The sequence below is a fragment of the Vidua chalybeata genome, chromosome 6 (assembly GCF_026979565.1).
Source record: "Vidua chalybeata isolate OUT-0048 chromosome 6, bVidCha1 merged haplotype, whole genome shotgun sequence".
Taxonomy (NCBI): Eukaryota; Metazoa; Chordata; class Aves; order Passeriformes; family Viduidae; genus Vidua; species Vidua chalybeata.
The window spans coordinates 56,860,643-56,876,637 of record NC_071535.1 but is presented as its reverse complement, the minus strand read 5'-3'; the positions used below and the strand labels follow the sequence as shown (position 1 = coordinate 56,876,637).

General features: G+C 45.4%; 1 protein-coding gene across 2 annotated transcripts; it reads right to left on the bottom strand.

The window, feature by feature from the left end:
* Positions 1 to 1,277: 1,277 nt before the first annotated feature.
* Positions 1,278 to 15,993, bottom strand: IVD (isovaleryl-CoA dehydrogenase). 2 transcript variants are annotated; one of them, XM_053946557.1, is made up of 12 exons: positions 15,862 to 15,993; positions 12,848 to 12,937; positions 11,561 to 11,612; positions 8,795 to 8,964; positions 7,288 to 7,381; positions 6,897 to 7,033; positions 6,281 to 6,377; positions 5,120 to 5,213; positions 3,913 to 3,994; positions 3,340 to 3,444; positions 2,619 to 2,691; positions 1,278 to 2,499 (listed from the first exon to the last, which is right to left on the bottom strand). In XM_053946557.1, exons 1-12 carry the CDS (start codon positions 15,991 to 15,993, stop codon positions 2,366 to 2,368), a joined length of 1,260 nt encoding a protein of 419 aa, XP_053802532.1. In that variant the 3' UTR covers positions 1,278 to 2,365. The 2 variants fall into 2 exon arrangements, with proteins under 2 accessions (XP_053802532.1, XP_053802534.1); XM_053946559.1 differs by lacking the exon at positions 15,862 to 15,993 and adding an exon at positions 15,513 to 15,696.
* Positions 15,994 to 15,995: the final 2 nt, after the last annotated feature.

The window sequence follows — 15,995 nt, the reverse complement described above, 5'->3', positions numbered from 1 at the left end:
GCCTTCTCTGCTCAGTGCTCAGCCAGCTGCAAACAGGGCAAGGATCTTGAAAAACAGGGAAGATGCAGCACATCCAGCCCTGCCACCAGCCAAAGGCTGTCAGGCCAGGACAATTTCCATCACATATCTACAGCAGAAACCGTTCAGATGATATCCAGCAGCACAGCCCCCTGTGTTTTCCCTGTTAGCTCTGCTACTCTCCAGAGGAGCTAAAGCACAGCCTGCATGATCTCTGTAAATGTATTTCTTTTAAATGAGAATTATGGGGAAAAGCTGTGGTTGGGAAGACAGACAGATAGGCAGGGAAAGCAACACCGTAGCTGTTGCTGCTGCCAGCCTGGATGTGCTTTAGTGGGTAGCAGAGCCTGCACCTTCCCTCTGCTGGGGCCCCCCAAGAGCACAGGCCACAGCAAAAGCTTATTTTATTAGTTTGGTATAAAGATTAACCCTCTATTCCTCAAAAAAACTCTCCCATCCCTTTCCCAAGGCAGCTGCTGTAGAAGGGAGTGAGATTTGAATAACACAACCCTGCTGAGGATTTATGAATCTGTCCCTGCCCCTGTCCCAAGATTTGTTAGATATTGATTCATTTTACCTTCAATTCCAAGGTGCCGATCAGCCTGAAAAGTGAAGGCATTATTTATTATGTGTATTAAAACCAGACCTCTCCAGTGCTGAAGGACAGGTTTAAAAATCTCTAGGTTCCTTCCACTTTAGAATACCTATTTTTAACAATCTGAATCTCACACCATCCTGTCAAGGCTCTGACACTCCCTAGAAACGTTTCTCTGGCAGGAATGGATCTTAACAGTGACCCAAGAATCATTTTGTGACAAAACATAAATGTCTGGTCACATAACTAAATTCTTACATCCACGGACAGCAATGCACTGAGTATTTCCTGTATGAAGTGCATGTCAAGGTTCACTTCCACAGCATTTTCAGATGCAGCTCAACAAAATATTCCTGACAAAGCACCTCTGTCCACCTTCTATCCAGAGATTTAGGCTGAAAATTAAACCCTGGGACACTTCCTGAGTGACAGCCACCCACTGAGGCTGAATAAATACGAAGTTTTAGGAGGAAAGTGCTACCACCAGGACTTCAGAAGCTCTCTATGGGTCTTTGCAACTTCTATACACTCTTGGTGACCTACCTGGCAATTCAGAAAAGTGAACTATCTTCAATCTGCATAATTTTAAAATTCAGTGTTAGTCTACTGTCACCTGGTATAGACAGGAGTCAACTATAACAAAATACACACAGTTGAAGGTGAGTTTTGTTAAAACTGCTGGGAGTTGCCTACATGGCAACAGTTTAATTAACTGTTCAATCACATTTCCAACAGCCTATTTCCATTTGTGATTCCACTTGTGATTCACTGGCAGGATGCTGTGCGATTTCCTTTAAAAAGCTGGATAAGCCCTGATTTGCTGGATACGAGATGCACTGAGATCACTCACAAACATTGCTCAGCTGCCCAGAGTTGGAGTGTGAGGACAGGCTTGGCCAAAATAACAGCCTTCAGAGGGAACCAAACCCCAAAGAAGTCAGCTCTTTCTGCCTGCTTCATTCACAGATGTCACAACACAGCTTTGATGTATTAACTTGTCCCCAAAGTGATGGATGGTGACAACTCTGAGAGAATGACCTGGTGGGAGCAGTCAGTCAGTAGAGTGAGGCCTCAGGCCTGCACCCAAATAACTCCAGAGGCAGCCAGAATTGTAAAGCTGCAAATAGGAAAGGAATTCTGCAATGCAACACACATGGGATTTAAGGAGGTTTTAGGATTCAGCACCTAAAACGCTGCTCATGCACAGATTACTTTTAACCCCTTTAAGCGTTCATGATACCAACCCCACAATGTGGTTGGTGTAGAGTTCCCAAAATGGAAGGTATTAATCCCATTGGAAGGTCACAGCAGGAAGTTTCACCTTCCAATGGCAATATGCTAAATTCTAACTGTTTAATGGCACTCAGGGCTTTTTGGTAAGAACAAAGCTGTTCCCTCATTGTCCATTTTGGTGGGTTTGGGTTGACTTTCTGTGTGCAGGAGTGGCTGCACACCCCTTGCCACCCTGCCTGGTGGGTGGGATGAACGTCTGCCTTGCAAAGCTGAGAATCAACAGCTCATGAACACCATGAATCAGGATGATCACAAAAGAGAAAAAACACTTCTTCTGCCATGTACCCTCTGATTCATTGTTTCCAAGCAAAGTCCAGCAGCATCTGTTCCCAAAGCAGGCAGAGGAGACTCCACAAGTGACAACGCTGGAATGGCAGGCAGGAAGAAGCCGAGTTGTGCACTCCAGTCTCACAGTCAAGGCCTCGTGGTGGTCATGGTGCTGCCTCTGCACTGGCAGTGTTACTTAAAGGTGGCGTTGAAGGCCCTGCCGATGACGAGCCTGCGCACCTCACTGGTGCCTGCCCCGATCTCGTAGAGCTTGGCGTCGCGCAGGAAGCGCCCCATGGGGTAGTCATTGATGTAACCGTTCCCACCTGCCACACAAAAAAAGCCTCAAGTCACTCTTTGTTCCTGATTCCAGGGCCGAGGGTGGGACAGCAGAGGGAAATGCTCTTGCACTGTGCTTGGCTCTGTCCAGCCATCAGTGACTCACCCAGGCACTGGATCCCATCCAGGGCCACCTGTGTTGCACACTCTGCTGAGTACAGGATAACTCCGGCACAGTCCTATGGGACAGCCACAAAGGGACAGTCAGGAAAGGTGTCACCTGCCCATCTCCAGTCCCTGTGCTGCCCTCATGCTGCCATCACTCTACAGACACCTGCTAAGAACCCTGAACTACTTGATCACAAAGCACAGGGACAGGGAGCTCCAGCAGTGTCCCTGTTACTATAGAACACTCATGGCAAATCTGTAAAGGCCACACGAAGACAGAAGAAGGAAAAAAATAAAAAGTGCACCAAAGAAGATGGCTCTCTCACAAAAGCCCATCAATCCCCCAGGAGGCCAACATGATTTGCTTTGGGAAGCAGACATCTCTGCTCCCAATGTTAAACACTCAACATCCTCCTCCAAGAGAGGCATGGTGACAGGTTGGAGGTGACAACACCTCTAACAACTGCTACAGCCCTTACAACAACCTGGACTTATGTCTGGGCTTCCAATAAACACCTACTGATGCTGCTAAATCTCTTGCCTTGTAAAAGGAGGTTTGCTTTTAATTTGTGAGTGAAAAAAGTAAAAAAGGTACTTTGGGTGTGAAAAAAAGACCCTTTAGGCTGTGGGTACTCATTGTACAGAGGCTCCCCCCAGCTGAGGCTCTGGGACTGCAGGAATTGCCCCAAGACACACAGCCAGGTAGGAGTTGAGCTCACCTTGGCATTGAAGTGGCCCTGGTCACAGGCTTTGGCCACATTGTAGACGTACTGCCGGCAGGCCATGAGCCGTGTGTACATATCTGCCATCTTGCCCTGCATGAGCTGCACGGCCCAAAGACAAGGGACATTAATTAACATGAGCAAGGGGGACCACCCGTTCCCCAAAATAAGTCAGCGAAACTAGACATGGGAGGAGATATGGACCCAGCAGACATGAGGGAGCTGGAGGTTCTGTTAAGTCATAGACCCCTAGATATCAGCCACAGTCCCTCGCCCACCAACAGCGATCTCAGGGGAGCAGGCTCAGAGGTCTTTCCACCTTCTCACCACATCACAGAATCCCAGGATTCCTTAAGTTGGAAGGGATCTTAAAGTTCATCCAGTTCCATCTCCCTGACATGAGCAAGAACCTTCCACTAGCCTAGGCTTCTCATTACCACATCATGCAGCCCGAGCATAAACAGCAGGTGACCTTCACCATGCAAAGCCCCCTGCCACAACAAAGCTCTCAGTCTTCTCAGTTTTAAAGAGAAAAGAGGACAAAAAGTCCCAATTCCTTTTCTGTCTCACCTGGAAGTGACCAATTTTCTGTCCAAATGCTTCTCTGACATGCAGGTATGGAATTGCATGGTCAAGAACAGCTTGCATGAGCCTGAGAAGAGGGAAAAGGGAAAGAGCAGGACTATTAATTAATAATGATTTAACTTTGGAAACGTAACCCAAGGCGAAAAGGTTCTCATAGCTGAAGTGATATCCTGCTGTCGTCCTACAGCTCTACTCAAACAAGGCCAAGAATAAAATCCAAAGGTCCCATATTTCTCCTCAGTGCTCATTTGGGACATGCTGTGGGAAGGTCTGACCTTTTAATTCAGGGGACTGAGACTTGAAGAGCTTTCTCACAACCACAGCCAGGACAGTTTATGCTCCTCTTATCTCCAGAGCCCCTCCAATCAAGGAGTACCAGCCAATACCATAAAAAACAGCACAGGTAAGAACAAGGAAGGGAAAAAAATCCTTCTCCTGCTTTCTGGAAGTTGGTCTTTCCACAAGAGGATTAGCCCAGAGAGACCACTCAGGAGGACAAAAGGACTGTGGGGTGCCAATAATTACTGGGGAGCTTAAGGATTGAATAAATGAAGAACAAACTAGTTTGTGAGTCTCTGGATCGTGTGTTAGATTCTAAGGAATTGATAACACAAATGAACTGGTTATTCCCTGAGTAATAACACAGGGATACACAAGCCAGCAACTGGGGACTGAAGCAGATTTATATCTCTAGAAATTTTTTTATCAAGACTGATAATTTCCAAAGCCTACTCTGGAGGGTCAGTGGACACTGGCAGGCAGACTTGCAAACATTCTTTCTGGCATTGCTTCTCTCATTCCTTGCCTGTCACAGGGGACTTCACAGAGATGCTTTCAAATTGGAAAACCACTGCATGAGGAGCTGAGAGCTCAAGGATGAGGCTGAGCATATTTGAGTGAGCGGTGGCTGCTGAGAGGGCCCTGAGCACCTTCAGGAGAGTCCAGTTGAGCAGCTGTGCTGGAGTTCTGTGCTGCTTTTGACTGAGACACCCAGCAGCCATGAGATCTCCTCACATCTTGCTTTCTTCCCATATCTGACTCAGCCTCTTCTCTTCTGCTGCCCCAGTAACCCAGTTCTCCATCCAGGATCCATCCTACCAAGAGCTGCAGGCCCCAAGGGATCTCCACCAGGCTTGGTGATCACCAAGGACCCTTCTGGCCTTACAACCTACAAAAGATGACAAACTCTTACCCCAGGGGACCCCCAGACAGCACGAGCCTCTCCAGGTCCAATCCACTCATCAGAACATAGACTCCTTTGCTCAGTGTCCCCAGGACATTTTCAGCTGCAAAGAGCAATGAAAAAGTGATTTATTTATGTGCAAAACTCAGACAAGCTGTTCCCTGAGGGCCTGTGTTCACTGGGGGGAGGAGCAACCTGGGCCACTGGAAGGTGTCCCTGCCCATGGCAGGGGGTGGGACTGGATGAGCTTAAGGTTCCTTCCAGACCAAACCACCCTGGGATTCTATGAAAAATGACTGAATAGCCTGAAAAATTTCCTGGAAAAAACTGTTTCAGCTTCCAAAGCCAAAGATCAGAAGGAGCATTAATGGCCAGAGTGCCAAGTGCATTAACTTCCAACACTGCAGTGATGTGCATCATGTCATCATCCTCTTTCCAGGAGTACATACTGTTCCCTGTGGATGACTCCTGGGACATGATCAGAGCACCGGGGCACTGGCCTTTATGATTTCAGGGTGGAGGGATCCAACACAGTTAGAAATGTTAGGTTTCAGCTGAAACTCTTCCACTTTAGCTTTTGAAGGTGTATATGGGGAGCAGGAGAGCTCCTTGCTCTGCAAATGTGCAATCAGGATTTTTATGATAAGACATCTTCTCCATTTGCTGTGGAAAGGCTGGAATTTTTCTATCAACAAAAATTGCCACTGGAATAACAAATACTGCTATTACAGAAGCCTCTGTCATACTAACTACCAGGGGAAAGGATGTCCATTTTCCTGGCCCCAAAAGAACACAGAAATGTTACAAAAGCCTGTTGGAAAGTCTCCAGTGAAAAAAACCTTTAAGGCAAAGTAGCTCACCTCCTTACAAGACAGGAGCTCTAACGGAAACAAGTTTCTTGGGAAGAAGCTTCAGCAAGGCTTTGGAGAAGCAGTGGTTAAGAACTAGGTCCATGAGGGTGAAAGAGCAGTGACCTGACAAATGATGTGCTCCCTCCCTGCAATCCATCAGATTGCACTTTTCCAGTTCCATCAGCTCCCTCAGAGGCTGCCAGAGAGGAGATAAGCATCTGCAAAGCCCTCCAGGTCACAGGCTGAACATGCATGTAATTAGTGATCCAATTTATCTGATTAAGAGCCAGGAAACCACCATGATTTGAATCCAACTCACCAGGGACCTTGCAGTCTTCGAAGATCAATTCACAGGTATTAGATCCTCTCATTCCCAGCTTATCCAGCTTCTGGGCTGTCCTGAAACCCGGCATTCCCTGCAAAGTCAAGGAAGTAAAAATACATTTCATGTCTCAGTTTCAACAGACTAAAAAAAAAAGTCATGAGAGATCTGTGAAATTCCCCTGACCACAGGAACATGTGCAGGGTGCCAGAAAGGAGATAAAGTGACCTAAGAACAAGATCAGGTCTGAGTGCAAGTGCAGAGAAAGCAAATGGACAGAGAAACACACACATGTGAACCCTGTGCACCCATTTTCTAATGCACATAAACAGCAAATAAATAAATTATTTGGACAGCTGCCAACACAGACTGCCCTACAGTAAGGGTTGGAAGCTCTGCCAGGAACTTAACTGTTCTAATAATGAAGTTACGTCAATCAGAAGGTTTACTGATTCTGTTTTATTAAAGGTTCCTTTCCTGCCTGAAAGGCAGAAAGTAGTTTATCTTTGAGGAAGAGGCTGGCAGCTATGGAAGGAAAACCAGCTGACTTCTAAATGAGGCAGTTAAGATGAAGGATTCTGCTTTAAAACCCTGTGGGAATGACTAAACCTACCCTCTCCACGATGAAGGCGGTTATGCCTTGGGAGGCCGGGACAGCGTTCATGTCAGTTTTAGCATAGACTATGAGAACATCCGCATCCGGCCCATTGGTGATCCAGAATTTGTTCCCATTCAAAACAAAGAAGTCTCCTGGAAGCCAAGAGATTAAATCTGTTAGCTCACGACAGCAACACTGCTATTCCCTGCACTCCATTTATTCCCTAACAGGCTTCCCAGAATCACTTAAGTTGGAAAAGACCTCCCAGATCATCGAGTCCAACCTTTGGCCCATCCCCACCTCGTGAACCAGTCCAGAGCACTGAGTGCCATGGCCAAACATTCTTTGAACACCTCCAGGCATGTGGCCTCCAGCACCTCCCTGGGCAGCACAGGACAGGCTTTACCTTTCTTGTCTGCTTTCAGCTTCATGGACACAACATCAGAGCCAGCATTTGGCTCGCTCATGGCTAAGGCTCCAATGTGCTCCCCGCTGATTAGCTGGAAGAAAGGACAAATATTAGCAAAAGATGAAGACCGGCAGCATTGTTTGTGTTCCCTCTTTAGCCTCCCTGCCTGTTTTCCTGCACAGAACCTTCACAGTGGCTGTTCTCTGGAAGAACTCAAATGAGAGCTGCTGCTCCTGGCACAGCCCGAGCAAGGAGCTCCCTTGCACTGTGTGAAGGAACAGAACCAAATCCCAGAGGGATGAGAAGGGTGACTCAGCTCAGTCTGAGCTACACAAGCACAGCCCTGCTTGCACAACACATGAGGAAGGTGCCAAGGAACCATGCAGGCAGCCATATGCCTGTCCCCAGCTCCTGCCTGGTCTTTCTGCTGCCCTTTTACAACAAACAGGAGCTGCTGAACACAAAAGGCCAGTGGGGGGATGAAAAGGGATGGGAAAGCTCTCTGCAATGTTCTCATAGCCCAGTCTCCCACACTCACCCCACAACAGCAGATGGACCCTCCTCCTGTGCCTGCTCACACCAGGCTCTGGCAGAGCTGTTGCTTCTGCTTCACTGTTATTTCATCCTGCCCTTTTCTCCTTGCCTTTTTTTTCCTCCCTGTGTACTTTCATCCATCTTCTCCTCCTTTTGATCTCTACTTTTTTTTTTTTTAAAGAAGACTCAATGCTTAAGATATGTTCAACCAATTCAATCCATCAGTGCATTGCTACAGAAGTCTCAATGAAATGCTCAAATCTAGTTAAGCATATTTAAGTGCTCTGTCAGGAGTCAAAACAACTCAGAGCTGAAGTGACTTCACATCTCATTGAAAGGCAGAGAATGAAGCATGAAAATACACCTGAGGAAGGAGGACAATTAAGGGTTACACAACAGCAGGCTGCACAGTGCTTTGAGGAAGTGACACTGTACTTTGCACGTAGTTTAAATCAAGTTTCTTGTGCTGATAATTTCACTGATAATCTCAGGAGCTGGGATTCAATGTGCTCATTGTTTTTATATGCATTTAAAAATGGAAATCTAATTAATGCACTTCTGAGTTGCAACATCAATGTCCCGAGTGATGATGAAGTTTCACATGTAGTTAATTAACAGCCAAACCAAGCATTTGGGCAATGAGAAATGGAGAATATAAAATAGGAAAGCAGTGACTTTTACTCAGAGTGATTTGGGAATTTGAAAGAATATTCTCCAGTGTCACCTCAAAGCCTCCCTTAGTAACACAGCTCAAGAAAGCTGGGCTGTGCTGCCTGCAGACAAAGACAAAGGCATGGGATGAGGTCAATATGGATTAATAAAATAAAAACAGACAAGCCAGAGAAGGGCAAGTTTGGCATGTTCAGTATTTCCTAAGGTTTGGTCACTGAAATCTGCTGGTGCTTAAGATGTCATCTTTACAGCCAGAACCCAAATGCTTTCCAGTGTTGCCCCTCCTCCAGCCACATACCTTGGGCAGGTACTTGTGCTTCTGGGCCTCGTTGCCGTTGCGTACGAGCTGGTTGATGCACAGGTTGGAGTGGGCCCCATAACTGAGCCCCACAGACGCTGAGGCACGGGAGATCTCCTCCATCACCAGCACGTGGTCAAGGTATCCCAGGGCAGATCCACCGTATTCCGCTGGGAAGAGAGGAAAAAGCTCATGTTACCCACCATGTGCACAAGATCCCAAAGCTGGGCTCAGTCTCCAATGAAATCCAAGACACTGAGAATGCTTCTGGATTTGACTGTTGCCATCCCTGAGCTTGGCACTTCTGGCTTTCCCCATCTTCTCTGAATTTCATTTTTCTCATCTTAAAGTCACAGGGATATTTTGTCTTCAGCATAATCCATAATTGACTTGAATAACATAGTTTATATGTAGAACATACACAAGGATATATCGTGAACATGCTACTGACATTGAGTAATAAGAAGTCCTTCCTATTAACCTTAGTATTATCACAAAGATTAAATCAACAAGTTGCAACCTCCTTAAGGTGAGAACAAAGGAACACAGGCAAGGTTTGTAAAATCCATGTATGTTTGCCCCTAAAGAAGTGAGGAATTCTCAGACTGCTCAAAAATGTGGCACTAAGGACTTTTCTAAGCCTACAAATGTGCAGGACACCAGAATTTTGATGAGTGGCCAACTGAGAAGGAGAACAATCCATAAATGTAATTTGTCAGTGACAAGCAAGCGTATTTCAAGAGAGGATGAAGCGAGACAGAGGAGCACTGGGAGCCCAGCTGGGCACATGGAGTTGAGCCTAAAACAAATAGTAAAGATTAAAATCACACAATAGAACAGGGAGAGAGAAGGCAGGTAAAAAGAGAAGGCTGAGAAACGCATAACGGCCTTGAGGAGCCAACAGCCTACATAAATATACACACATGTACCTCTAAACACATTTATATACACACAAATACAGTCACCATCTAACCTAAAAGCTCTGTTCCCCAGGTAGGAAGCAAGTGGTTGTACTGTAAGAGAAGCACTACAACATGACATGAATGCCAAGAAGCAGCTGGGGAGATAAGTTGGGAGCACTTATCATCAATGTGGAGGCTGCAGGCAAGAGCAACAAGGTAAGAGGAAATCTCTGTCTGTACTCAGAGTGACCAAAGGGCACAGCTCCAAGGGGCTGCTGTCCCAAATTCCTCAAATTAACACCACACACAGCATTTCCTCTCATGTCCCTCATTTTGACTCCTGCCTTGATCTGCAGGGCCCTTTATCCTCTAAAATCTTCTCTCTCTACTACAAACCCAAGTTTAGGGGTTTGCTATCAGTATCCTAAAAGATGGGCTTAACAATTTCTCATGTACACCAAAACAAGAGAGTTTTTTATTAATTCCTATATAATGGCTGGGTTCAGTGCTTTTGCCTCAAGAAAGGTGGGGTAACTGTGAGCAGCACAAATCCAGGATTGCTTTGCACTGCAAGAAGAACAGGAAAATGACACCTCCTCATATAACACAAACCATGGTGTGATTTCAAACGATGTTGTGCTTTCCAAGCTACTCTTTGTATATGACATGCCTGTATTATCATTCCATGGAAACTACATATTTACATTTCTTCACTTTGCACCTTTATAAAATAAATGGAAAATTACAAACACCACGGTTATCTTAGTTTTAGGAAGAAAATAAACAGCACTGTTATTCAAAATGTTCCCTTAATAGACTTGATACACTGGTACCCAAACATGCCATTTAATTGTGTACACCCTCCTAAGATTCCACATGATCTTCACATCCTAAATCCCACTCTCCTCCAACAAAACCAACATCAATAAAGACACACACAATTCCACAATCCAAAATAAAGTGAAAAATCCTCGGCATAGGAGGGTTTGAGAGGTAAACCTTTGAGGAATTCAAGGACAGGACTCGTGAGGGGATGGTTTATTTATAGTGTGGGAAACTGCTGTAAGCCTCAGGCACAACATCAAAGAAGAAAGAAGGTAAGAGTGAGGAAAAACAGGAGCAGCAGTAAATGGGGAAGAGGAGAGAGAGAAAGCAGAAATGCAGTCTTTCAGCACTGAAAGCGAGGCAGAGGCATTATTCCGACGCATTGCTATTCAGCTGGATTCTGCAGAGCCTTTGCACAGCCACATCTAGAAAACAGACTTTTCCATGGGGAAAGAAAGGCCCCATCAGCCGCTTTTCTCCACTAAGGGCTTCTCCTCATTACCCTGCCTTGGTGCATTCAGCACGATCACACTCATCTGTAACACTCATCACAACACTTTTCACTAACCTGCGCAAGGCTGAATAAGATTTCCCCTGATTTTTTTCCGACTGGTTGGCCATGGTCACTCCCCATTAGTTATCACAGCTTTTCAGGGCATTATTTTAGACCCTTTAACTTCTCCCATTACAGATGGATGTTTGTTCTGGGATACTTTTATCTCTCGCTCTCCTTCTTCAAAACTTGCTTCATATTAGAAAGGCACAAATACGTTTGAGCTACATATGTTACATCTGGAGAAACCATTTCTGAGCAGTGCTTTTAAACTGTGAAAGGCATTTTGTCTAACAATGAAAAAGTATCCAAAGTTAGAGAAGAAGGAAAACAGTTGGGAAGGAGTTTTTTAAAATACAAAGATAGAACAAAATGGATGCCACATCACAGACAAAGCAGTTGTGAACTGGAAAGTGAGAGTTTAAGTAGTCTCTCATTTGTTTGAAGAATCACCCATCAGAAGGAAAAAGATCGGAAGAGACTTACCAGGGGCTGTGATTCCCAGAACTCCCAGTTCTCCAAGTTTCTTCCAAAAGTCCTACGAATACAGAACAAGCAATCAGCGCAAACTGGCAGTCTGGGCATCAGCACAAGTTTCCCCAGGTAGTTCACTGGACACATCCATTTATCTGCGAGGTATCATGAGAAAAAAGCAAATACAACCCTAAAACCGGTTCCTGCCGCAGTGCAGCTCCATCCTCGGAACTGAGAAACCACACAGATTTAAGGACACCAGTTACGCTACACACAGGAGAGGTTTGTGGAATTCAGTGAAAATTCACATGCCTAAATTTAATTCTGGAAGGACACCTCCTAAGATTTAACTCCTTGCCCACTCCAATGAAATTTCTTGTGTAATGGTATAAACTATCAATTACCAAAACCCTGGAAATACGAAGCTATGAGATAGCACTTTAAAACTCTTCCAGTAAAACAGGAGCTGGCAACTAAAGCCAAGAAATCCTCCTTGGGGGAGATTTTAAAAATGGGAATGTTACAGCCATGAAAAAATGCAGCAGCAAAGGATGTCACCAGGGAGACCCATACGTGTCCTGGTGGGGCCATCTCCCTGCTGCTCCTTTCCTCTGCTATGTGGTGGACATAGCAGAGGTGAGTGCTCCTCACGTGGCCTTGGTGTCCAGCAATAATTATCAGAGACTTCAAAAAAGTATCATACAATAGCTCTGGATGACATCTGGAATGCGAGGCTATATTTATACACTTCACTTCAAAGCTGCACATACATCCCTGGAAATGTCAACATCAGAGCTCTAGGAAATGCTGGCAGATGTTTAGAGCTTTTTGAGTCTTGTGGAGCTTATAAAAACCAGTAGTCAGATCTCTAATTTCCATCAATCAAAGCACCCTGTGGCACAGGATTTGTTGGGTTTATTAGAAAGGCAAGTTTCAGCATTTGTACACAGTATTTTCACAGCAAATCTGAAGAGGAAATTCATGTCCAAGAAAGGGACTGAGCTAGGACTATATAGAGCACATGTTGGGGAAGGAGCCAGGACAGGCAGGAATCCCACGATAAGAATCCAAACTAGACCATTATCAATCTTTATTATGAATATTATCGCTGGGTTCTGCCCCAGGTTGCTGAAAGTTGGTAACAAATGCTAAAACAGGAAATCAAAAAAAGGTTTTCTCTGTGGCTTTTAAGTTTGAAAAGTTAATGCACATGTTCCTGTGGTGTGGCTTGGGATTGTCTGGACTAATGCAGAGATGAAAGCCCAAAGAGGCTTTCAGAACCACACATGAAATACTTGCCCGCATGCCTTTGAATTCGTTTTCCTGGTCAATCTGCTGGGCCTTTGGAGCCAATTGCTCTTGGCAGAATTTTGTCATGGTCTGTCTAAGCTGGGAAAAGAGGGGAGGAAAAACACATTCATTACATCTCAGCAATATATTGTCACCTTCTTCCCCTGGATCCTGCCAACATTCCCACACCAGGCCACTCCAGCATCCCAAACCCAGAAGCACAAGACCATGAGGAAATCCATGGTTCAGGTTACTGGCTGAAATACCACATAAGAGGGTCATTTCTTCAGTCTTTTAAAAAGGACCTCATGTACTTTAATCCCTCTCAGCATTTAACCTTAATTGCACCCTGACATGAAGAGAATGTTCCTGAACTCCTGCCTGCACTGGGTTTTCAGGCATATTTTTGGGCAGAGAACTTTGGAAGCTGATGAACTGAGTTCATAATGTGCTAACCCCATCCTGTAGCTGCTTACAGCATCATTTAATTGTGTGCAGATGTCTGCAATAAGCAGGGATACTAATTAAAATGTGTTTGTGTGTCAAACTGGAACTACATTATCTACCTTACTACCTTCTACAGTGGGGAAATTTGATAGAGCCAGGAATGTTCATTGATCCAAGTGTTAAAAACCCAAAATATTTTTTCTAAATTTTAAACTCTGAACATTTACATACATGTATGCTACAGAAGTCTATACACATACTAACAAAATACATACAGTATCTTAAATGTTTTGAACAGGAATATTTTAAAACTTGGTCTTGATCTTATGGTAGAGTATAATAATACTTTTTTTTTCCTTTTTTGTTCTTTATTCCCACACATTAATTCTGATGAAGCAACAGTTTTAGAGACTGAAACTCTGAGCTGTTAAACCAGAACCTGTATAAGGGGCAGGATCAACAAACCAGAATATGCCCACACTCCTCTGTCTTTCTCTGACCCCCAAACCCTAAGCATCCCCTTTTTTACAATTGAGAAGATATGTTAAATTTCCAGTCATACAGACCCTGGATTCCAGTACTAGCAAACAAACTTTCTCCCCATTGCTAGTTTTATAAACTTAAAAAGAACCCCAAAAGACATTAGATATCTTTCCACTGTGACAAAGCTGACTGCATTACACTTCAGCAAAGAGCTTAAAATAAATTAAGACAAGCTTAAAATAAATAAAATAAAATAATAAAAAAAAAATCTTAAGCAATTAGAGATTGAGGATGGACTCAGACAGGCAGCTCTGATACCCTAAGCCAGTTTATAACAGTTATATTGCTTTTAATACACAGTTTTACTAATATTACTGAAGATTATTTCTGATTTTTTTTTTAGCTTTTCCACCAGACAGATAGGAACAAGAGGAATATTTTACACCTTCTTTTACATCTGCTGAATATAGAAGTAGAAAGAAAGGTCAGTTTGAGCTGTGTTCATAAACACGAACACAAACACGGCAAGGAATAATTCTGTAACAACAAAGAACAAGTAAGTTTATTTTGCACATCCATATGCTTGCACCATCAGAATTATCTGGAAAGTGAGGCTGCAGCTCCAGTGTTTCACTGACAGGAGCCTGTGTAGAACAGCCCTGGGGAACACTGCCCTTCACTCCAAGCCCTGGGCCAGAAGGGAATACATCTGGAATGGTGAGCACTTGGCTGTTGTTGCACACAGAAGAACACAGCAAAGCTAAGGATCATAGAACATTCTGAGCTGGAAGGGACCCACAAGGATCATCGGTCTGTTGGAAATGATGTAACTTTCCTAACTAATGTTTCATTAGCTGTTTTAATTAATTGCAAGCATGTCCACTTGTAGTTGGCATTAGTTAACTTTTTCACAGACATTTATTGATACTTTGATCATTAAATCACTGAAACCTTAAGTTTGCTGAAACTAATCCTGAGAAGCTCCAATAAACAAAGCCTGAGGGAGTTGAAGATTGGACACCTGGGATATTAAATTTATGGCTCTTCAAACATGTGTTGGAGTAACCAGAAGACACAGACCAGATTGAAGCCTAGAAAGGTGGAAACCTCCCATTTGAGAAAAAATGATAAAAGTACTAAAGAAACTGGGCCAGATTAGCATGAAGAGCGAGAAATCAATAACCAATAGAGGACAGAATACTAATTAATAAAGAGAATGATGCAACTTAGAACCAATAAACATTAATTTGTTTGCCAAAAATGTGTAAGTGAAAAAGTTTTGTGTCTTGGGTTGGTGTGAAGGTCAGAACTTTGCCAGCCACACAAACATCTCTTGGTCAAGAATAAAGTAATGCCTTACTCACTAACACTAAAGACAATGTAAGAGTCTTATTTCCCCCAGCGTTTTCAGAGAGGTTTTCATTGGGGTTTTCAGAGGTTTTTGGTAAAAAGTCCAACTCCCAGCCCTGCACAGGAAACCCCAACAATGTCACCCTGTGCCTGAGAGCGTTGTCCAAATGCTCCTTGAGCTCTGGAAGCCTTGGGGTTGTGACGATTCCCTGGGAAGCTGTTTCGGTGCCTGACCACTCTGTGGAGGAAGAGCCTTTTCCCAATACCCAACCTAAACCTCCCCTGACCCAGCTCTTGCCCTTCCCTGGGTCAGTAGTCACCAGAACAGAGATGTGCTGCCCCTGCGTGTCCCCTTGCAGGAAAGCCGTAACCTGCAATGAGTTCTAAGAATTACCCTAAATCTTCAAGCGCCCCGTTGGGCAGGCGAACAAGCTGGGAGAGCTGCAACACTTCTTTTGGGAGGATGTGACGCGACCGCACCGAAGTGCTCCCCTGACGATCACGTTTCTGCCGATTATCGCCTATCCAACAGGCCCAAGGCGGGGGCCGGGGCCGCTCCCTTACGCAGTGCGGCGTTCCGTGGCGAAGCCGCGGGCCGGGCCGGTCACTCCCGCGTGTCCGGGGGCGCCGCGCCCCCGCCGCGCGAGCGGGGATTGGGCGGCCCGCCCCGGCCGCGGCCAATCGGCGCCCGCCCGCCCCGCCACACCCCCGCGCGCCGCCCGCCCCGCCCCGCCCGGCCGTACCTGGCGCTGCTCGGCGCTCAGCCCGTTCACCGTGTCGTCCACCGCCAGCCCCGCGCCGCCGCGCCGCGGCACCGCCAGCGCCCGCCACCGCCGCGCCCCGCCCGCCGCGCGCCCCAGCACCGCCGCCGCCATGG